This window comes from Tetrahymena thermophila, assembly GCF_000189635.1.
Source record: "Tetrahymena thermophila SB210 genomic scaffold scf_8254606, whole genome shotgun sequence".
In the NCBI taxonomy this organism is placed as follows: domain Eukaryota; phylum Ciliophora; class Oligohymenophorea; order Hymenostomatida; family Tetrahymenidae; genus Tetrahymena; species Tetrahymena thermophila.
The window spans coordinates 29,017-53,042 of record NW_002476376.1 but is presented as its reverse complement, the minus strand read 5'-3'; the positions used below and the strand labels follow the sequence as shown (position 1 = coordinate 53,042).

General features: G+C 22.9%; 4 protein-coding genes across 4 annotated transcripts; 2 read left to right on the top strand and 2 right to left on the bottom strand. All coding sequences in view use genetic code 6, as the record gives it.

Moving 5' to 3' along the window:
- Positions 1 to 1,452: 1,452 nt before the first annotated feature.
- Positions 1,453 to 4,744, top strand: TTHERM_01087860 (hypothetical protein; the record flags this gene model as incomplete). Its single annotated transcript, XM_001017878.1, has 4 exons — positions 1,453 to 2,325; positions 2,547 to 2,949; positions 3,017 to 3,186; positions 3,575 to 4,744. The coding sequence occupies 4 exons, from the start codon at positions 1,453 to 1,455 to the stop codon at positions 4,742 to 4,744; spliced, it is 2,616 nt and encodes an 871-aa protein (XP_001017878.1).
- A 1,424-nt stretch (positions 4,745 to 6,168) lies between these two features.
- TTHERM_01087850 (hypothetical protein) lies at positions 6,169 to 8,226 on the bottom strand (the record flags this gene model as incomplete). Its single annotated transcript, XM_001017877.2, has 1 exon — positions 6,169 to 8,226. Exon 1 carries the CDS (start codon positions 8,140 to 8,142, stop codon positions 6,169 to 6,171), a length of 1,974 nt encoding a protein of 657 aa, XP_001017877.1. The 5' UTR covers positions 8,143 to 8,226.
- Positions 8,227 to 9,550: 1,324 nt separating this feature from the next.
- Positions 9,551 to 12,502, top strand: TTHERM_01087840 (Serine/Threonine kinase domain protein; the record flags this gene model as incomplete). The annotated part of the gene is made up of 10 exons (XM_001017876.2): positions 9,551 to 9,863; positions 9,941 to 10,111; positions 10,173 to 10,222; positions 10,279 to 10,347; positions 10,417 to 10,715; positions 11,087 to 11,445; positions 11,539 to 11,712; positions 11,891 to 11,943; positions 11,997 to 12,083; positions 12,167 to 12,502. The coding sequence occupies 10 exons, from the start codon at positions 9,551 to 9,553 to the stop codon at positions 12,500 to 12,502; spliced, it is 1,911 nt and encodes a 636-aa protein (XP_001017876.2).
- A 4,514-nt stretch (positions 12,503 to 17,016) lies between these two features.
- TTHERM_01087820 (transmembrane protein, putative) lies at positions 17,017 to 23,103 on the bottom strand (the record flags this gene model as incomplete). Its single annotated transcript, XM_001017874.3, has 7 exons — positions 17,017 to 19,215; positions 19,430 to 20,923; positions 20,991 to 21,172; positions 21,401 to 21,760; positions 21,813 to 22,200; positions 22,454 to 22,614; positions 22,668 to 23,103. The coding sequence occupies 7 exons, from the start codon at positions 23,101 to 23,103 to the stop codon at positions 17,017 to 17,019; spliced, it is 5,220 nt and encodes a 1,739-aa protein (XP_001017874.1).
- Between the last annotated feature and the right edge of the window lie 923 nt (positions 23,104 to 24,026).

The following is a 24,026-nucleotide window of genomic DNA, read 5'->3' as shown; positions in this document are numbered from 1 at the left end:
GATCCTCAAATTTTTTAAGTAAAAAGTTGTTAAATCAAATAATAATTCATCAAAAAATTAAATATTTAGTTAAGCATTTTTTATCTTTTAATTGATTTTGCTAGGTTCAAAAGCTATTTTTAATTTCATTTTTTTATAATTATAAAAAATTTTTAATTCTACTAAAAACTTATTGACTGATAACTAAATAAAATTTGTCAAATAGCAATCCTGCAAAGAGATACTTATGTGTATAAAGTTATTAGTTTAAAAATATGTTTTAATGAGGTAAACTTACGAATCAAAGAGGTAAGAAGGTATTACTAACTATTATTTCTAAAATATTTGGTTGAATTAAATTTTTTTTCTAGAAATTTTTTCATTTCATTTTATTACTGAAAGTATAATTTATTTATAATTGGAACATATTATACAGAGTTAAGGTTTCACTCAATAAATTATATTGATAGAGGTCTATTATGATGTATTACCGTCTACCCATACTACTATCTTAGTTTCCATTTTTAACCATTTGCTATATTCATACTAACTATTTTGATTTTCTGAAACCCGTACATATTTTTTAAAGAGCAAATTTAATAAATATAGCTCTCATCATATATAGTAAATGGTAGATTCTAATTCACCCAAAAATGAAAAAAATATTACACCTATTTACCCTATTTTTTGATTGATTAAAAATAAAAATTATGAAATTAAATTAATGGGAAAGTATTAATTAATTCATTTACTTTCAGGAAGAAATATCATAAAAAAGTTAGAGAAAAATTAACCATTTAACATTTCTATTTAAAACATATATTAACTAAGTAACACTCTTCAACTCTTCTACTATATTTTTAAAATTAATTTATTTAGAGTTTAAAATATTTAAGAAATAATTTTTAGAATGTCTCAATTAATAAATTACTATATTCAAATGCTTTGAAAAATATGTTTTTAGTAATATTTAGTTTACTTTTAAAAAGATTATGATTATAGAGCAAATGATTTGAGTTAGGATTCTAATCTTGTTAAGAATGGTATTATGAATTTTATTAAAAATAAGTATTGTAAATATAGTTTAACACTTGATTATATTATTAAAAATATTATTTTAACTTGAAGAGTAAAGTAAATAGGAATGGTTAGGAAAGAGAGTTGAATGAAGATAAAGAGATAGATAGATTATAAATAAATAGATTAATATCTGGATATAAAAACATAAATTTTAATAGCTTTAGTAAAATAAGGTAAACAAATTGAATTTATTTATAAATATAATAATTATTAAAATTTTAAGATTTTAGATTTATATACATACAATTTATTCATCAAAAGCAAGTTTTAATACACACATACATACATAAATTAAATACATACATATATAGTAACATAAGTTAATTAATTAATTAGTTAGTTAGTTATTTAGTTGTTTGCATAGGGGTTGTTTATTCTTAATTAAGAGGATCTATGAAAATAAAGGAATTGAGTCCTCTTTAAAAGATCATCAATAAAACTAATTATGAGAGGGAAAACAATAATAAGCTTTAAAATAGGAATAGCTATGGATGCAATATAGAAGATATTTTTTAAAAACGAAATTTGACTGGCAAAAGCGCTTTGCTTGGGGGAGGAGCAGGATCAAAAGATATTACTCCTTCTTCAGCAGCAACAACAACATTTGATAATATTAGTAGCAGAAAAGTTAAAAACGAAGTTGAATTTTATGATGCTAAATAGCCTTAGTTAAAAGGAAGCTAGCAAGTTATGAAGCAAATCATTTTAACTAGTCCCAGTGATAGGAGAGATGAAGTTTGTATTTTGAAAGGGAGAAAAATCACTTAGCGAAAAATTATGGAATTAGCTCAAATTAAAACAAAATAGCTACCTGCTCATATGGCGTAATTTGAGCAGTTTGTTTAGCCAAATTCAGGATAAAATCACATCCAAACAAGCTCAAATGCAAACAAAGATTATATCAATTTTATTTAAAAGTAAGCTTCTAATCAACAAAATAATAGCAGCACTGTTAAGCAGACTAATTTGAACCAAAATGGAAATGAATCTAGCTAAAAAAACTAAGCTTAATTGTAATAGGAAGAGTAATATTAAAATTTGTAAGATAAGTCTTTTTCTGAATCAAAAAATTTTAGGGATCAAAGTCCTTTGTATTCACCTAAAAGAGTGCATCTATAGACTTAACCATCCTGCTCTCCCCCAAATACCTACGTGCAGCAATCTCTAAACCAAATTATAAGGTAGAAAAATAGATAAGAAAATACAGAGCACAATAGTATCCAATAATCGTATGAATAATCATTCAAGTCATCGCCAATTCCAACAGTATTTTATTGATTGCTTTATTAAAACTCAATAATAACATAGTTTTTAAAAATTACATACAAAAAGATCAAATATTATATTTTTATTAAGATAAAAAAAATAAAAAAAATATATTGAATAATCTATTCTTAAAAATAATGTTTATTCATTTTTATTTATTGGTGCATTAACTCAATTTAAGTGAATTTATGTCTTATTTTTAATTCTTTTTTAATTTAAAGGATAAAGACGCCCTCAACACAAGCGATATTAGCCAATAAAAGAAGAAATTTTACAAAGTTAGGATTTCCTACTTTGTTGACCCTAATTTTCCCTAATTAAATAATAAAAATAAATCCGTACAAGCAAGAGATTAATCTTATGTTTCGTTTAATAATAAGCTCAAGCTGAGATCAAACTAAGGAAATTCTCAAAAGTTTTATGGCAATTTGGAAAAGTAGTAATTTTCAAAATAGTCAACTAATAGTTAGCATGATTATTAATAAATAGAAAGTAAATCTAATCTTCCATCTCTTTTGCTTGGATCAGATACATAATTGGCTAATACTTCTTAAACCTACAAAAAAACTCCTATTGTTTTTCCCAGTTTTCCATTAAACTTAGAAGAAAACTCAGACTTAAAATGTAAAAATAAACTAATTTTTTTTTTTTTGCTTCATTTGTTATTAAAGATTTATATATTGAAACAAAGATAATAATAGTGTCAACGAAACTTAAAATACTCAGACAACAAAAAGTGCAAAAATAAATTTTATAAAGAAACCTGCTCCTTTATTACCAAGAGACTAGAATAATTTAGATAATCTAATTAACTATTAGCATTCAAATATCCAGCAAAAATCTAACTAGAATTAAAGCAAGGTAAAAAAATTTACTTCCATAATAAATTTAAGTATTATGAAATTAATATAAATTTTACAAGTCAAACTTATTATCTATCATTTTAAATCAAATAAACACATTCAAAAGCAATACGTATAAAAAAAATTCAATGAATTATACAAGATATATAATTATTATTTTACAGAAAATTTTTATATCATGGTTAAAATACTGTAGATTTTATTAATTAATCCTAAAATTATTTTAACATCAATAAAAATCATGATTTATTTTATTAAAATATCAAAATAAAAAATAATTAATGATTTATTTTCTCTTCAGAAATATTTACGGTTTTTAAAAAAATGAATTGGATATTTTTTTATTTGAAAATAAGAAAATTAATAAATTTATAAAAATTAAATAGAAGAATAATAGAAATAAAAGCAGTGATATAGATGCGTAATATTTTAATGGTAGTGAGATAAATTAATCAGTTGAAGGGTAATTAAGCATGGCTATACTTAAAAAATAATTCCAAAGAATCAGAACAAATACATTTAGTAATGCTAATACTAAATCTAATCTTCTGCCAAATAACTTAGTTAAATGCTTTACAGAATAAGATGAGGCTTTTGATTAATCTGAAGATTTACTAAATTAAAATAAATCAATGAATTATTCTACTAGCTTTTAAAAAGGCTAGCTTTGTCTGACAAACAGTGATGGTAAGGAGGAAAACCTTAGCAAATTTATTTTTGATTCCCAAATCCTAAAAGCAGGAGCTCATTTGATTTCAACTAAAAGCAACTTTTAAACTAATCAGTTAAACAATAACAATCAAACTCAAAAACTTCAAGAAAGCTATCAAATTGAAGCCTTTAAAGAAATCAACTTCTAGAGCCTCAGGTACTACTATGATTAAAAGTACTAGCAAAAACTGGTGTTATCTCCTCCAAAGCTTAATGAGCATGACAAAAGAAGGACTTAACATATTGATTTTAATCCTTAAAATAGACCTAAAGTTCTCTCTCTACATGATAGCTTTTAACCTCCTGAAATACTCGATAGTGTACCAGCTTAAATACCAAAAAAAATAATAAATCCTCATCACAGCAATAAACTAAAAAGCTTCAGCTAATACTAAAGTCCAGTTAAATAGACAGTAGTTGAAAATATCACAGACAAAAATATATTATATTCAGAAAACAAAAGCATTGTTGTCTCTCCATAAATATTGAAAGAAGATAGTATAACTATAACTTAAAAAAAGACAATAAATACTGAGAGCAGAAACAAAAATGAGCAAATTTCCTAACAGCATATAGTTACTTAGTAATACTCTTAAAATACAGATGAATAAGACCTAAATTATAAGCAGCTTGATTACGCAGAATCTACTTTTAGCACTAATCCAAAAACAATAAACAAAAAAATTACAAATTATAGCAATACTAACTAAAAATACTCTTCCAAATAAAAATCAAATGCAAATTTCAGTAATCACGTTAATGATTTTGAGAAATTAGAGCCCTGGGATAACAAAGATAAATACAGCGCCTTCGATGAAGAATATTTACATGATTTTGATAATTGATTAAATAATTTTGAAGAAAAAAAAACAAATATTTCTTCTTTAAAAATAAATTATTAAATTTTCCATAATAATAATAAAAAAAATTATTAAATAACTTGTAAAAACTAAAATCCTGAATATCTATCTAAATATTTGAAATATATTAAATATTATATCTTAAATAAATTGATTGATTCACAAAATATATCATTAATTTTTAACTTAAACAGAGCAATTCAAACTGAAATTTAAATCAAAACAAAATAAAATTAAAGTTATTGAAAATAATTTTAAAATGAAGCTATATATATATAAATATATAAATAAATAAATAAATAAATAAATAAATAAATAAAAAATTACTGTTACTTCTGGGTTCTTTTGTAAATAAATCAATATATATTTTTATATTCTTTTTTAAGATTGTTCTTATTATTAAATAAATCATAATATTCACGTTCATTTAAAACATCATAATCATTTTTAATTCAATAATTAAATTTTATTCTTTTTTTATTTTATTTATTATAACTGTTACAATTTATAGTTCTGTTTTATTATTAATATGATTAAAACTAACTTAATTTTCTTTTATAAATAAAACTTATAAATTCTAAAGTTTAAAAAATAAATACTTTAACTTCTCCATAAAATCACTTTTTTACCAATGGTGAAAAAAAATTTTTAGAATTTAAAATTTTGAAATTTTTAATTAAAGACCACCTTCTTTTTAATTTAATAGATAGAAAGTATAAAGTAAATATTAAAACTTATTCTTATAGTTAGTTATCTTACTTATTTAGTTAACAAAAATGAAACAATTAACTTTAAATTCAAAAAAAAAATAAGTTTATAAAATAATTTAAAATATAATATTAACAATGATTTCTATTTCTTGGGTTGATTTTAAACAAATAGAAATATTTATATTTCTTTTCTTTTTTTAATAATTGTAAATTCAAAGAGATGCTAAAAAATGAAAAATTAATCAATTAAAGCTTAATTTATTATCGATTAATTAGATGAAGAGATAAATGGCTTTATATTACATTTATTAGAAGTATTTAATTATGAATGACAAAAAATACAGATTGCATGATGTTAAAATATATTTAAAACTAATAAATAAATTTAATTATTAATATATTACAAATAAAATAAATTAATAGAAATTGGATTAGGTTTTTATTGAGCATATTAGTTAGTTAGTTAATTGTTTGGTTTGTTTGTTTTTTTGTTTGTTTGTTTGTTTATCATATATTTTAACAAATTTATTAATGCAGCTACTAAATTTATTTTTAAAAAGTAGATATCTTATTTTAAAAACAATTATATTAAATTACTTTCTTACTTAATTACTTATTTTATTTTTTATTTTTTATGTTAAAACTATTCCAGAATTATAGCAAAGTTTTTTAATTGTTGATAAAAAAATAATTATTATCTCAACCAAACAATTTGAATTGAGATCTTGATCCTTCTTAATTGGCATCTGGTTGGAAGGTAGCAAAAAGCATACCTAAGGAAGTGTGGTGGTTAGTAGGTTAAGCTGGTGATCTACCTAATTACTTTGGCTTTACTTGTTGTTGTTCTTTTGTATTACTAACAACAGTTTGTTTAGTATTAGATTGACTTTTTTGAGATTAAGTTTGCTATTAATTACTTTATTCAATGCTTTTTTCTGTTTCATGCTTAATGGTTGAAGTTTCATTAATAATGTTTTTCCACTTGTCTGAATCAATCTTTAGCTTTTTAAGAACTGGAGCTTTCTTTTAAACTTTTTCAACACCTTCGAGTTTTCTGTGTTCAGTGAGATTCTTATCCAAGATGCTATTGGCTTTCATTATTTTTTGTAATTTTTTGTCAATACCAGCTTCAATCTTAGCTTCAGTTGACTTCTTTTATTTCTTTTTGGATTCTTGCTCTTTGAGCTTTTATATTTTTTCATTCTCTTAGGCTTACATGACTTTCTTAACTACAAGTTGAGAGGGATCAAAACGAGGAATAACCAAATTGTAAGCTTTTTCACTTTTTTATCTTCCAAATTAATCTTCATCATTGTTGTCATCACTATTGAAATCCTTGTCAAATCCACTCTTAGCTTTTTTCTTATGTTATTGATTTTCTTCGTTTTAGTTTTCTTCATTGTCTTCTTCTTAGTTATTTTCTTCTACCTTAGATTTATTTTTGTTCTTCTTCTTACCACTCATTGTTTAAGCTTCTTCCTGAGTAAGCATTGCTGCATAGCTACTTTGTTTATTATGTATAACTTTAACATTCTTTTTCTTATTTTAAAAGAAGAGCTTCTCAGTTGGCATCAACTCTTGCAAAATCTTTAAATATGTGTGCTATTCCTCCTCCAAGGTGAATTCTTAAATGTCATCTTCATCCACCAAAGCTTCTTAATCTATATAGTCTTTTGCAATTCTATAAGCTTTTCTGAATTATTTTCCACCATCATCATCTTATTAATCTTCTTCATCAAATTATACCTTCTAAATACTATCAGAATCACTATATTCATCATTCTAATCTTTCATTTCTTCATTTAATCTTTTAACTACTTACTCTTCATCATCCTCTTCATCTTCTTCTTCTTATTCATCAGAACTAGATTCTCTTCCTCTTTTCTTGTTAGATTTTTATTTTGTTTCATCAGCACTGCCTTTTCTAAGTTTATTTTTACTACTTTTTTTCTTATCATTTTCTTCTTCTTCTTCCTCGTCATCTTATTTTACCTTGATAGTAAAAAAATCAGAGTCAGAGTCATTCTGATTGGCATCATCATCAGCACCATTTTTGCCAGCTCCAAAACCAAATAATTGTCCTTTTTATCCTTCAGCTTGCTTTTTTTCACCTTCATCTTCGCTTGCTTGTTCAGATAAAGGTACCTTTTCACCCTTTAATTAAATTTCATTGAGCTATTAAGTCTTTTTCAACTATTTTTCTTGCTTCTTTTCATTCTTCTTCTACTTAGATTATTTCTTCTTAAATTCATAATCACTACCATCAGAGAGATTTTCAAAATCAATACCAGTTGTTAGTTGTTTCAGTGTATTAGGTAATTTTTCAGCATCAATATCTTCAGCAAAACGCTTATCCAATCTGAAACGTTCATCACCTTTGTAAGACTTTTGCAATTCGAATAAAACCTGACCTTTTTTAGTATCAAAAATAGAATTGCGATCCTAATTAAATCTATCTGCTCCCTAAAGCTAATCTTTTTTTCCATCCTTTTTACCCTATCCTCCATTTTACTAGCCCTTGGCTTCCTGTGCTTCGTATTCCTCAATAATTCTCTTTGATTTCTTATAAATAGCCTTTTGCTTCAATGACAAGCGCTTATTATCATGTTTGTATTTATTAACAATTTCTAATGCCTCATTATATGCTTCTATTTTTATCTTTTCTTAATTCATCTCTTTTTAAAGCTATAAGTGTATGTATGTATATATATATATATAAATAAGTATAATAATTATTAATTTATTAATCCAGATTCTTTCTATTAATTTTAAGATATTTCAAAAATAATTATTAATTCTATCAATCAATCATCATTATCTATTGCTTCCAAGCATTTTTTTGCTTTAAGTTTCTAATGATATTTTATATTCAAATTATCTATCATCAATCAATTTAATAATCTATTGCATATTATTTTTGAAATAAAAATAGCTAATTAATTTATTTATTTTGTATGAAAGTAAATAAATATATGAATGATAATTACTAATTTATTAATCCAAATTTTTTATATTAATATAAAGATATTTCAATAATATTTATTAATTCTATCAGTTATCATTGATTCTTCAATAGCATTTTTTTGCATTATATTTCTAATGATATTTTATTTTCAAATTATATTTCATAAATAAATTTAATAATCTATTGCATCCTATTTTTTAAGTAAAAACAGTTAATTAATTTATTATGTATGAAAGTAAATAAATATATGAATGAATAATAATTACTTATTTATTATCCTTATTTTTATATTAATTTAAAGATATTTCAATAAAAATAATTAATTCTATTAATCATCAACAAATGTATTTTTTTTATTTATTAAGTTTCTAATGATATTTTATATTGAAAATATAAATTATAAATCAATTTAATAATTTACTATTTCACCATATTTTTGAAATAAAAACAGTTAATCAAATTTTTAGGTTTACTTTTATTGAATTTATTTGCATAAAATGTCTGTCAAATGGAAAAAGGTAGGTAAAATTTCCATATAATATAAATAATTGCTATTGTATTCTTTCAAAACAATATATGTAAAAATTAATTAAATCAATATTTTTTTAAGACTGCTAGATAGGTTAAATATTTTTAATTAATTAATTAATTAACTTTTTTTCAATAAAAGTGATTCATTTAAATCATAAAATTAAAATATTTGATAATACAGTTTGGTTCATGATATTTCAATACCATGAACAGCTATTTATATTTTTAAAAATATTTATTTACCCAATTGATAAGCTCATTTTTTTTATCACTGATGCTAGATAGATAGATAGATAGATAGATAGATAGATAGATAGATAGATAGATAGATAGATAGATAGATAGATAGATAGAAGTTTAAATGAAAAACAGCAAATTTTATTTTGAAATTAACAAATTATTAAATAAATTATAAAGATATTTTGTTTATTAAAGATTTTTATTTAATTAAAGAAATCTTTAATTAGCTTTTTGTATTAAAATTGATAATAATCTTATTAGAATATTGTTGAGATAGTAAATAAGTTAATAATTCTGCACTTTAATTTAAGTAAGAAATAATTTAGGTTAGGAGATAAAAAAAAAATGTAAAACTTGAATTAAAAGCAAAAAAAAGAATTAAAACTCAATGTTATTTAAGAGTTCCTGAAGAGTAAGTCATATAATCTTGAGAAAGTGTTATCTTAAGACAATGTTTGTATGTTGGTTTTAGCATTTTCTTAGAAATTAAGCATCTAAGTAGCAATAAAAATATATTAGAATGATAATTAATTTGAAATTTAAAATCAATTAAAAATGATAGAATTAGTTAAGAAAAAAAAATATATCTTACAAGCTATTGAAGTAGTTAAAGATGATCAAATAGGTATTACTGCCTTAGTTTTAGAACTTTGCGATTGTAATAAAAATCATATTTTCTTTCATTCATTGTTTATCAAAATATTTATTTATTTAACTATCTATCTATCTATTTAGGTTCTTTAAAAGAAATTTTTGAAGACAACAAGATGAATTTCTAATAAGTTTGTGCTTTAGCATGCTAATTGCTAAAAGGTTTTGCTGCATTAAAAGATAAAAGTATTATCTATGGAAACATTAAGCCTGAAAAAATATTGTATAGTAGTATTAGAAATGAGTTTCTAATAAGTAATAAAATTATTTATTAAATTGAAAATTAAAATTAATTACTAAAATAAATATTATTTAGATGATTTTTCAATTGCAAGATTGCTCAACGATATTAATTCTGGAAAAGAGGTACATATACATATATCTTCTCTTACTTTTTTAATTAAAGGTATTTTAATTTTTAGGAACTAGAAGGAAATATGATGTATGTGGCTCCAGAAGTAAATGAGAAAATAAAACCATTAACAATTAATGTAAAATATTAATTTTTTGAAAATAATTAAAATTGAATTTATGAATGAATGAATCATAAAATTAAATAGGTTGATATGTTTGGTGTTGGATAAATTTTGTTAGAAGCATTAATTTAGTAACATCCTCTAAATATGATGTAGTGGATAAGTTTGAAAGAAAGAAATTTATTTGATGTTATGCCATAGCTTTTATAATCACAATACAAACAGTTTGCTTAGAAAATTCTTTTAAATATGATTGTCGTAAATCCAAATTCAAGGTCGAATGCAGATGAGTTACTAATTAATTTAAATGAATTTAATATTGATGAAAATTCGCTTAAATAACTTAAAGTGAGAAGAGACTATAAAGAAAATCTAAATTAAAGGTAAATTTTAAAGCAAATAAACAGGTTTTATTTTTTTAGTCATAAATATTCTTTCTATCATTCTATAAAAAATAAATGTTTATTTTATTTTATAATAAAAAAATAATTTTATTAAGTCATATCTTAGTAATTAAATTACTTCATTGAAAGTTTTTTTTATTATTCTTTTAAATTAGAATGAAATAAATAAAAAGATATTAAATTTCTCTAATCAAAACAATAAATAATCAATATTAAATTTTTAAATTTATAAAAAATTTAAATAGATCAATATTAAATTTTTAAATTTATAAAAAATTTAAATAGAAAAGATAGTATTTATTTAGCTTTTTTTCATTCTTTTATTCATTTTTAAAAAATAAAATAAATAGTTTGGCTGTTTCAGAATCTTTGCCAGAAAATTTTAAATAGTAATGCTAACAACTTGAATTAAATGAAGACAAAGTTAAGGAATATATCTAAAATCTAGCAAAATTAGGCTATAAATTTGTAAATATCATAGGAAAGGGTTCTTTTGGATTAGTATTTAAAATCACTTATAATAGTTAATAAAAAGCTGTTAAAATTATTGAATCCAAAGACTAAAATTAAAATAGCATTAATTAACTAAAAAAAGAATACGATTTACTCAAAAATTTTAACAAAAGTAAGTATGTTTTACAGATTTAAAATACATAAGAAATCAATTTGGCTAAACCTACAATTTTCATATTCACAGATCTTTGCGATGGTAATAAATAAATAAACAAACAAATAATTAGTTAAATAAATACAGCTTATTTTTTAATTAAAATTCCTTTTAAATTATAATTTAAATATATAGGTGAATTAACTACTTTAATTGAGTAATAAATTAGTAAAAAACAAATAATCTCTATCATGATGTAATTATTGATGGGTTTGGAAGAGCTTAAATAAATGAAGGTTATTCATAGAGATTTGAAACCTGAAAATATTCTTTTCAACAAAAAAGGATAAAACTATCAAATTTATATTGGTAATTTTTTTGAAGCTTATAATTAATTTTTTATAGTTTTGAATTTTTTTGTTTTTTTATTACTTTTTGATAGAAATCTAGTTAAAATTTTATTAAAAAATACAATTAAATATGCTAATTAAATTCATAAAAAGAAGCAGATTTTTTATTAGTTTTTTGAATTTAATATTCTAAATAGCTGATTTTGGATAAGCAAAATAGCTCTCAGATAAAGGATACACAGACCATCTAGTAAAGATATTTTATATTTATTAAATTGGAATATTTCTCAAATAATAAATTAGAGCAAAGTTGGAACAATGAAATATACAAGCAAAGAAGTTATCGAATTTAATGAAGGTAGTGCTGATCAGCCTAAAATTTGCTATAAGGTTAATTGTTTTTATCATTTATTTATTTAATTATTTAATTGTTAATAAATTATGTTTTAAATAAAAATAATACATACATACAGTCAGATATTTACTCTTTGGGAATAGTCTTCATTGAATTACTTTGTGGAAGGAGGTTTAATTTTTAGACTGAGGTTAGACCTATTAGAAACGGAAATTAATAGATTTTGAGTGATATTAATGCAATGTACAAAACAAAAAATAGAGTCTTTGAATAAAATATAGATTCTTTTTTAATAGAGAATGTAATCAAAAACATGGTTCAGTAAAATCCTAAATCTAGATATTCATCTGATGAATTGTTGAACATTCTTTTCAAAAATTTCGATAAAAATTATAGTGAAAAGCAGATGAGTATATTTGATAAATCCTTCAATGAATTTTCTAGTCAATAATGAATCTAATTTTAATTAGATCAAAAATAAATTTTCTAATAAATAGATTTTATTTTAATTTGTTTATTTGTTTATTTATTCATTTCAAATCAGATACTATAAAAAAATTAGATATTATAAATAAATCAATAAATTAATTAATAATAAATATTTTCTCTTACATTTTTTTTTATCTTTTAATATTAAAATTGAATTGATATTTCAACCTACCTACCTACCTACATTTTAGTTAAATTTCATTTTTTCTAATTAATAAGTGAAAAATTTTTATAATTATTTTAAGAGTAAGTATAAAATTTTTTAGATTTATACAATTAATATAAAAGTAATTAAAATTTAATTTTAGGTGTAATATAGTTGAATATTTGTTTATTTATTTATTTACTTACAATTTAATGATAATTCTATTTATTTTAAACTTTTAATTTTAAAAATAGTTTTATTTATTATTTTATTTTCGTTTATTTTAAAGATAAATGTTAATTAATTTTCTTTTAATTTTACAAATTTTAAATCAAATCAAAGTTCGATTTGAGACTATTATTACTTACACTGTTTATAAAAGGGTTATTTTTTAATTTAAATATATTTTTAATCAATAAATAAATTAAGAAATACATACATACATTATAAAAGGGATTTATTTTTAATTATTTTTTTAAAATAATAAATAAATATTTAGAATTTAAAAATTATGAATGAAATTTAAATATTTTGACACTTTAAGTTTAATAAAATATTTTTAAGTAAAAATAGTGGTTTATTTTTTATTAAATATACAAAAGCATGTAAAAATTGTATTTATTTGAGGTTTGTTTGGTATAGTTGAACATTCATTTACAATTTAAGAACAATTATATTTATTTAAAACTATAAATTTTAAAAATAGTTTTATTTATTTATTATTTATTTTAGATTTAAAGCTTAGTTCACTTTTAATTTTACAAATATTAAACCAAATTAGAATTAGTTTTATAACAATATTACTTAAACTGGTTATAAAAATATATTCATACTAATTTACATTAATTATAGAAATGAATACATATTTAAAGGAAGTTAATTTCATTATGATTTTTAAAGCAAGTATGCATTTTTTAATTAAAAATAATTCATTTATTCTCAGTTAGAGATATATTTAAAAATTGTATTTTAGCTATAATAAATATACTTTAATATTTCATTTAATAATTATTTTATTTATTTAAAACTTTTAATTTTTTAAATAGTTTTATTTATTTATTTTGTTTTAGTTTTCGTTTATTTTAGTTTAAAGTTTGGTTTTCAATTTTACAAGTCTTAAACCAAATCTGAATTATATTTCATATAATAATTACTTAGACTGGTTATCAAAAAATCTTTATTATATATAATTTATGAGTATTTTTAATCAATAAAGAATAAATATAAATTAGGAAATAAATACATTAATTATTTTAGAGATTAATTTGGATCTTTGTCTTGTTAATTTAATCAGTTATGAGAATATTTACTTAAATGAACAACATATTTTAATAAGTTTAAATTAAAACATAAAAAAATAATTCATTTTTATTTGTTTTGATTTTTTATGTTTTATAGTAATTAATTACTTTTTATTATTTATTTTAATTAAAACAACTCTTTTATTAGAATAATCTCAAATAAACAAATTTCAAAAAATATTTATTGCAATAAAAGCTTTTTATATTGAAATTTTGCTTTGTATTTTAACTTAATTTATTTAATTCACTGATTATTTTTTTAAAGTAGAAATTTTATTTTTTAAATTCCAAAAAAATTAATTGACTTTGTTTGTTTGTTTTTTTGTTTGCTGTTATCAATCAACTTATTTATTTTTATTCACTTGAATTTAAAATTAAACTCCTTAAAAAATAAACAAAGGTATTTATTTATATTTTCTATTTATCTATGTATGTTTGCATTTATATGCTTAGAATTACTGCGTAAGTCAATAAAAGATATTTAATTAAATTAATAGATAAATTAGTATAGAAAAAAATTCAATCAAGAAAAGAAAAATGCTTGTTTGATAAAATAAATTTTCTAAAATTAAAAATTATTCTAAAGAGAAGAATGTAAATTTAAATAAATTATTTTAATTAAATTTTAATGAATAGAAGATTAATGAATATTAATTAAATTTTCTAAATAATTAATAAGTAGTTAGTAAGTTTAAATATCAAGTAAGCTATTAGACTCACTCACTCACTCTGTTTTTAAATAAAAATAATTTAATTTAAAGAGAGTATTCGATAAAAACAAAAAACTAAATAAATAAGCAGACTTTAATTTCAAATAGATTAGATTTTTACAAAATTATTTCAATTCTAGATTATCATCAAAATAATATTTATTCTGCTTTCTCTTGATAAATTTTCTTTCTATTTTTATTTTTAATCTTATTAACCAAAACTTTTTAATGTAAAAAATAAAATCTATCAATTATTTAATTATTTGTCTTATTATTAGCTAAAGGAAATTTTACTTATTTTATTTTTTCAATTAGTTATTTTTGTTATTAAATGAATAAGTAACTTATAAATTTTCCTTGTAAAAAAGAATTTCAAATATTTTATGGAGACCAAAGTATCATTTAAACAATAAGTTATGTATCCTTAAAGTAATGTTTGTATTACTAAATAAAAATCCTTAAATAATCCATGCAATGATTGCTACCAAATTCATAGAACTGAATTCATAAATATTTTAATAAAATTTGGTTTAATTCCAATATTTTTGTTGTCTGTCTGTTTGTTTGTTTGCTTAATTTATTGTTTGTTTATTCATTCATTCATTCATTTATTCATTCATTAACAATATACATTAATTTAATAAAATGAAAAAATATATCTATCTAGCTTTTATAAATAATTTAATAAAATGTTTTTATTTTAAAAATCTATTGAATGGAAAATTAAAATAATAAGTCAATTTTAATAAAAGTAAAATGAATTTTATACAAAATAATTAGAAGTTTGCATGAAAATATAATATTGAATAGATTAATTTTAATTGCTTTGATAAGATTTATAGTATGATAAAAAAGAAATAATCTATCTATCTCTCTGCCTGCTCCTTTTTATGATGAATATTTTCTATGCAAATAATAAATTAATAAAATAAGAAATGAATAAATAAATTAATTAATTAATATTTCAATTAAAGATTTTTCTCTGTGATTATTTTGTCATTGTTTCTTAGTTTTTAGTAAATTGAATAGTTAATTGTATTAATCTTAAATTATTTAAGCAAGAAAAAATACATTCAGATATATATTTATTTTTTTGATAGATAGATAGATTGATTAATAGCTTATAAATTTATTGATTTATTAATTCTTTAATAAAGAAATGTGGAGTTTAAGATATCAAAATCTTTTATTGTGATATAATAAATAATATATAGGAGTTTGTAAGATATTAATTAAATATAATTTATTTTTACTAATTGTCATTTCAATAGTTATTTATTATATATTTATTTAACCTATCTATCTATTTTTTCAACAAAAATTGGAATGAAACAAAGAAAGAAAGAAAATATATCTAAAGATTATTTTTGTAAAAAAAATCTACATTCAGAAAATTATTTGTTTTATAGATAGATAGATATATATATTGATTGATAGACTACAAATTTATTTATTTATTAATTAATTGTTTAATAAAAAAATTTGGGGTTTAAGATTTCAAAGGCTTTAATTATAATATATCAAGGATTTTATAAGATACGAATTAAATATCATTTATTTTTACTAATTTTCATTTGTAAAGTTATTTCTTATTTATTTATTTAATCTATACTGCCAACAAAAATAAGAAATTTATCTAAAGATTATTTAATCAAAAAATACTAAATTTATATATATATATTTATTTGATAGATAGATAGATATAGATTTACAGATTGATTTATTTACAATAAATTTATTGATTGATTAATTGTTAAACAAAGAAATGTGGAGCTTGAGATTTCAAAAGCTTAAGTTATGATATCATAACTAATATAAAGGAATTAAAAAGATATAAATAAAATATCATTTATTTTATACTATTTTCATTTGAAAAGTTATTTTATAATTTATTTACTTAAATTATTTTGTCAACAACAATGAGAAAATTTATGAAAAGATTATTTATGCAAAAAAAGCTACATCCAGATATATATTTATTTTATAGATAGATAGATATATAAATTGGTTGATTGATAGACGACAATTTAATTTATAATCATTTATTTAATCATTCATTCATTCATTCATTAATTCTTTGATATGAATTAATTTAATATAGTTGTTTATATATATTAATTCGTTTATTTATATAATGATTTATTTATTTATATTTACTAAATTTGTAATTATATTAAAGATACTTTTTTGAAAATTCATTCATTTGGTTTTTTAAGCAATTAAATGCACTCTCATTTGCTACCTTATTTGCTTAATAATTTACAAATTTAGCTACTTGCTTTATTGCTTATTTATTTACTTATTTTTGTGTTGATTATTTGCTTCAAATGTATGCTTGAGATGGGTAGAGATTAGGAGAGTAGGAAGGCAAATTTGGCGAAGGTGTTTCTTGCTGTCTAGATGAAAGTGAACTACCAGATTTTTATCCTGAATCTCTTTTTAGCAATAGACTCAACTTTGATGGTTTTTTTCTCCTTGGTCTACCTTCTATGAGGTTTTAAGAACCAGTTCCTGATGTTTCTTGCTGGCGATAAGAGGCAAGCGTTACCGCAGTTGGAGTAGTCTTTTCAGCAGCATTTGGTGTATTTTCAAAGTATGAAACTTTGCAAGCGTCTCTTTCTACTGCGTCTGCAGGTGATGCGGAAGAAGAAGGAGTAGATGGGCTTTAGAGTCGATGGGAAACGGGATTTTAGGGTCCAGGAAGATTAGGAGATTTGCAGGCACTAATTAGCTGTTAGATATGCAGGCAGTTCAAAAAACAAATCAGAGACATTAAAAATTTAAATGCAAGGATGTCAACAAAGAACGAAAATTCGACTCCACCATCGCTACCTTAGCTTGTAAGGCTATCTTGTGCTACTGCAGTCCAAGAAGCAAAGGAGAAATGAGTAAGCATGAGAGTAAAGAATACTGCTGATATCATATTGAAGATTGCATGGATGCACAAAGTCATATAGAACAATCTAAATGCTCTCAAATTTTTATCTACTTAGCATGTTAACCATCCCTTTACATTTGCCACGTTTGAATAAACCATGCAGAAAGCTTTTCCACCAACAACTACCAGACATCTCAAGAAAACATCTATTATTAGCTTCCATAGCTTTCGCCCACTCAACACTTTTTTGTGCTTCTCTCCATTCTCATTCTAAGCATTCGAATCCCCTTTGCACGCAGCAGCTTCACTTTTATCCTTCTTCATTTCTTCTCCACAAAAACTGCTACTGCTACTCAGCTTCACTTCGTAAATACAAAACAGAGGCTCACCACTTCCAGTCTCAAAAATTATAGCCTTTACCATCATTACGACGCAGATCAAGTAGCAAACTGCGTTTAGTGCGATGTAGCTCAAACAACAAATCTAGCCCATGTCTGCTTCTGAAAATTACAAGTCAAATACATTTGTTGTGCTTTTGTTAGAAAACGAGTTCTACTGTGAGAAGATAATATAAGGCACCTCTACTAAATCACCCACATTTCCCAACAAAAGGATCACTGCTATCCAGCAGAACGCTAAATACCCGTTTCCTTCACTTTCCCCACCACCAACACCACCATCGCTTTATTACTGCACACCTTCCAATTATAACTACTCGCCTCTTCTTGAGTTCAGAGGACACATATTTGCTGTGTCTACCCTCGAAGACGCTCTCATCTGTTCTTCATCGCCACCATTTCCATCTTTTTGTGTTTCTTACCTTTCATCCAAGTTTTGTGCAATCTGTGCACTCCTCGATTCACTAGGCAGTGGTGGATGCACCTTCTTTTCTCGCTTTTTCAGACAAAAGGTGACTAGCCTAGTGAGGCAAGCACCGAGTATTGAGAGGGGAATCAGCAGTGTCAAAATAAAGCCTTTCGTATAAGACTTGGTTTGAGCTAAGAAATGAGCAAAGCCTCGCTGATCGCTAGCTTGGGCCTCCTGCTGTTGTTGTTCTTGTTGTTGCTGCTGCTCCTGCTGCTACTACTACTACTACTGCTACTGCTACTTTTGTGAGGGCTGTCCTGGCTCAGGTCGATTGAGTGCTCCTGAAAAGGTTGAGTTAGAAGGCGTGCGATTGACAACATCCTTGGTGACGGAGGAAGAAGCGCTACTAGAAGGAGGAAGAGGCACGTAGCAATAGGGGAGGAGAGTGGAATTGAGGGAATAGGTGGGAGAACATGAGGTGCAAGCAGCTGGGTTTTGAGACTGGCATTGAAGACACTCTTGGTGCTGGAAGCATGGCTGGCAAGTAGCTGTTTGTTGATGAGCGACTGTTGGAGGTGGACAAGTCTGGACGCATGAGTTTTGATCTGGAAGTAAATAATAGCCTTGGGTGCAGTGAATGCAAATGGATGGAGGAGATGTGCAAGTGGCGCAGTGAGGTTAAGGACATTAGGAGGTGTTGGTAGTTAATGAAGTGTGTCCCGACAAAAGAGTTTAAGAGCTTGTAGTGCTTGTTAAATTCCAATTAATTGCTATTGATTAAGCAGCACCTCCTGTTGAATTTTAGTTATTTATTTCAGGATTATGAATTGTGATATTCTTTTTGAAATAAAATTATTATTTTAAAATAAATTAATATATTTAATAATATTTAATTGATAAATAGTTAATAAATAAATAAAATATAATTTTAATCCCAGTAATTTTTAACAAATTTTTGTATATTAATATTTGATTAAAAATTTTAAAATTAATAGGGGTTTTTATCTGATTAAACTTAATAAACAAAATTTAAATAATATTTGCAAATTACAAAGTTAGTCAAAACAGGTGGAGAACAAAAGGCATTTTAATCAATTTAACTAAGTAGGATAGTAAATCCGTCAGAAGAGACACTGCATTTTATTTGATGACTACTCTAAGAGCAAATATTATCCAAAGAACAAAATGTTTGAACATTAAAATAGACTTGTTATGAAAAGTTTATAGCTAAATTTAATCCAGAATCTAAAGTAGACATTAAGGTTTACATTAAAAATTAAATTTTAATAAAATCAAATTTAATTGTTTAGACAAAGCTAGTTATTGTTTACTGAGTGACAGAACTTATTTAATTTATTGAGTAAAATACATTTGAAGTTGTTTACTGGCTATTTAATAAATAATTAGATTAGCTTAACAAATATTGATCACTTGAGAAGTGCGTAAACTAAATTTTAGTATTATTAGATGGAAGGAGTTACTAAAACGCTAATGAATTTATTGTTATAAAGATATCTTTGCTATTCCAACCACTTATTGAATTCAAATTAGCTGTTTTAAGAGTAATTTAAATTGAGTAGTTTGAAGGGGTTTCTAATAAAATGCACTAAGATAAAGCAGAAGATTATGCGCTTGATTAAGGATAAACCAAAGAACAATTTAAATCTTTATTTTCAGTAGAATTTTAATTTGGAAGTAATTTTCCATTTAAAGTTTCTATTTTAAAAAAGTTCATTTTTGAAAAGGATATGAACAATAAGTCTCCATCACTAATATTGTAATACGTTGTCATATTTAACAAAGACTGAAGGGTTAATGTATTTTAGTCAGAGCTACCGTTAAATTTAAAATCATATTGTGAAACAAAAAAGCTAGTTTATTTAGTATTTGTAAAAACCCAACTACTTTTAACTTAATTTGAGATATCAGGATTTTCTGTTGTAAGGCATAGAGGCAAAGGCTGATTTTGCTTTTAAGAAAAGTCAATTAAATCAATAATAAGTCTATCTGTTGGTTTTTATAATTATCTTGGTAATTGATAGCCTTAGATTGTTACAGTAAAAACACTTTAAGTATTTGTGTTTCCACTTTATTAGCAAATAATAGAAATTACTTCTCTCTATTAAATTTTGTTTTAGTAATTTACAGTTTAATTTGAAATTTATGTAGAATTAGTTTGAATTTTGCAATAATTAAGAAATTCATTAGATATATCAACTGAAACATTGCTTATTCTACTATCTCTTGATAGCTGAGGAGGCATATAAATCATAAATGCTGATTATTATGGGTAGTAGCTGGATTAAAGTTGAAAGTTTATTTCAAGAGTAGTCATTGAGACATTAAAGTATTAATTTAGCTGTTGTGACTATGATTATGAATCCGGTGTTAAGTAGATTGTGTTTATTGATACAATGTTAATCTGTTTAGGCTAAATTTAGAGTGCTGCCGTTATATTGTAAATCAATAATCCTTGAGTGTTGGTTATTTGTATTCTAACTAAATTTGTAGAATTATAATTACATTCAGTATTAATTTACTAAACCTAATTAAAATTTAAAAATAAATAAAGTTAATTTAATTTATATGTATTAATTTAACTTTTATTTTACATTAGTGAATGAAAATGATATTCCTGATTATATGCTTTAAATAGATTAATTAATCTAAGACAATTGGGCTTTTTACTGAGATTATACAGAGATCTTTGAGAGATTGCTAATCCCTGAAGTATTTCCAAGTTAAGTAGTTTAAGAAAAACTAAGCAAATTAGGTAACTGAATTTAAATGAACACTATTGATAAATTTTAATATTTATTTTTAGCAATTAAAAGAATTTGTTTTGAAATTTATAAGTTTTTTATTTTTTTTATATTGTTTTTTGAAAATAATCTGCGATAAATTAAAAAATAATAAAATAATTTTTGAATTTATTTTCTTTTTAGGTAAATTAGACTCAAAGAATTTTAATATTTTAAAAGAGAAAGATAAATAAATGAATAAGTTCTAAATATTTATTTACTTGAACTATCTAGACTTAGTTTATCAAAGAGAGACATTTGTAAGGTATTATTACTGTATAGATAAGCGATTGGTGAAAATAAAGAAGGGATTGGCAAATATTGTACTGTGAGGGTAGTGACATAGCAATTAGAATAACTTAGATCTCCATAGTAAATTATCTGGAAAGAGAAAGTTGGTTATTGCACTTGCTAGACAGTTTAGAAGTATGGAAGAGTTATCAAAATTCCTTTTGTAAAATCAAAAAGTTAATAATTAGTCAAGTCGCAAAGTACTAGAGATTGATAGACCTTATTACAGAATATTACAAAAGAATTTGCTTGAGATGTATCTGAAAGTATCAACACAATATTTGATGAATCTGATTGAATAGTTAATTATATAAAATAATAATAAAGCTGAATAAATTTTACTTGTTTTGACATTAACTTATTACAGGAAATCTATCATTAATCTTGTAATTTTTTGTGTGGCAGGAGTAAAACTCACCTAGAGTCTTTTCATTTACAAGAATTGCATGGTATTGTCAATAAGATTTGCAGAAAAGCTTGTTGTTTGTTAGCACTTTCTTTAATCTTAAATAGCGAATAATGGAGATTGAGCTATCTAAGATTAGTAGTAATTAAGTAATTGCATTTGAAATTTTACTGTTGATAATTTATTTTAGATAAATGTAGTTGAATTGAGGACTATTGTTGCAGAGATATTTTATAAAGAAACATTCTAGCCAGATAAGTTAAAGCTAATACTACTTAAACCTGAAGACGAATTAGTTGCAAAAGAGCATTAATTTATACTAACCTAATTTATAAAATTAATTCTTGATTAAAATGTTAAATATATTGATTAAATAATTAAATTAACTAAGTTTTTTAATATATTTCCTATATTACTAATAAATAGGTAAAATTTTAAGCAAATTATGTGAAATAATTTGTTTTAATTTCAAATAGATTAATTGATTTATTATTATTTTTTGTATTGTTAATTAACAGCTATATTGATGCAAGTAAACAAACAAAAAAATGAGTTTTAAATAAAATTTGCAAATTACAAAATCAGTATAAAGCTGGCACCCTAAATTATTGCTGTTTTATGGCTGCGAAGCAAATGAAGTAGGATAGAGTAAGACTAGAGTGGATACATCGTTAATCTAAGATATTAAAGTACTTGAAATCATTAATTGCTAGCTCTAGGAGTTTATCTGCACAAAGACTATTGAAAATATAAAAAATGAAAAGAAAGAATTGAATAAATTAAAATTTTACTTGGAAGGGTTAGCATAGGAAAGAAAGTGATTGAACTGTAGGCTTGAAGTGCCTAAGAATCAATCGCTTGCTAAAAACTTGACGAATCGAAAACTAAAGTGATGTAAAAAGCTTGGTTTCCATAGTTTTGTTAAATCTATTGGATTGATGGAAAAGTAGTAAATTTATCTAATACTTATTTGTTGGAAGTAGTTATGAACAAATATGTAAAAAATAAACTGGGAGGATAGTTAGCCAGAAAGTCTGAATTGTTTATGCTGAAATCTAAAGCAAAATTATAATTAGGTATTTTATTGTAAAACTCTAGTCTTTAATTGAGAGGTAATTGCTAGATTTACTTCAAATTCTTATCAGCACTTATTTGATAGCAAATTGTCTGAGCTGAGTTCTTTCGAATCAGCAGAATAAGAACAAACACTAAGGTATATACTTGCATAATATTAAAGATTGAATGTCTGTTTTAAAGCAGTTTTAGGATTTTGTTTTTTATTTGTTTTTTGATTTAATATTGAATATTTATTTATATTATTTAATTTAGCAAGTTGATGTTTGAATAGGTAGATTTAATATGTGGAAATTCTATTATCATTTAAATAATTTGTTGTTGTATATTCTTAATGTATCTTTAAAGATACCAAATTATAATAATTTATTTCTGATCAATTCTTCTATGTTTATTTTAAGGATTATCCTTTTTAATTAAATTATTTGTGGAGTCGAAGAGTTTATTCTTTAAATGATAGGGAGAAGAAGTTTTTCATTTAATTAAGAAAATCAAAACTAAAAAGATCAAGCAAAAGTAGACATTCTGAATTTCCTTTGTTTTTACAATTTTTTCTAAATTTTTTTAAATTATTTGTAATTTAAAATAGATTATTTTTTTAATTTTAGAAGGAAGCTATAAAAATTGTTTTTTGAAATTGCCATTTTTACTTTAAAGTAAATAATTTTGCTGTTTATAATCTTATTTTTTGTTATTTCAGCATTTTTTCTTCAAAATTTGCCATTTTTTGTTAGCTTGTTTTTAATTTTCAGCAATTTTTATTATTTTTTAAGATTTTTATGATGAAAAACATTTTAAAATATGAAAAAATTAGATTTAGACTAAACAAAAATGTGAAAACTATTTATTTATTACAAATTTTATATATGAATCCCATTTTTGAGGTAAAAAAGCACATGAAAAAAAAATAATCTATTGAAAATAAAAATCATATAATGCAATATTGAATGGAATGAAAAGCTACTTAGTATTAGAAAAAAAATTTTAGATTATACTATTTTTTTTTCTTTTTTTTTATTAAAAAAAAAGAAAAGAAAAAGAAGTATTAGTAAAGACTCAATAGATTGATTGCATAT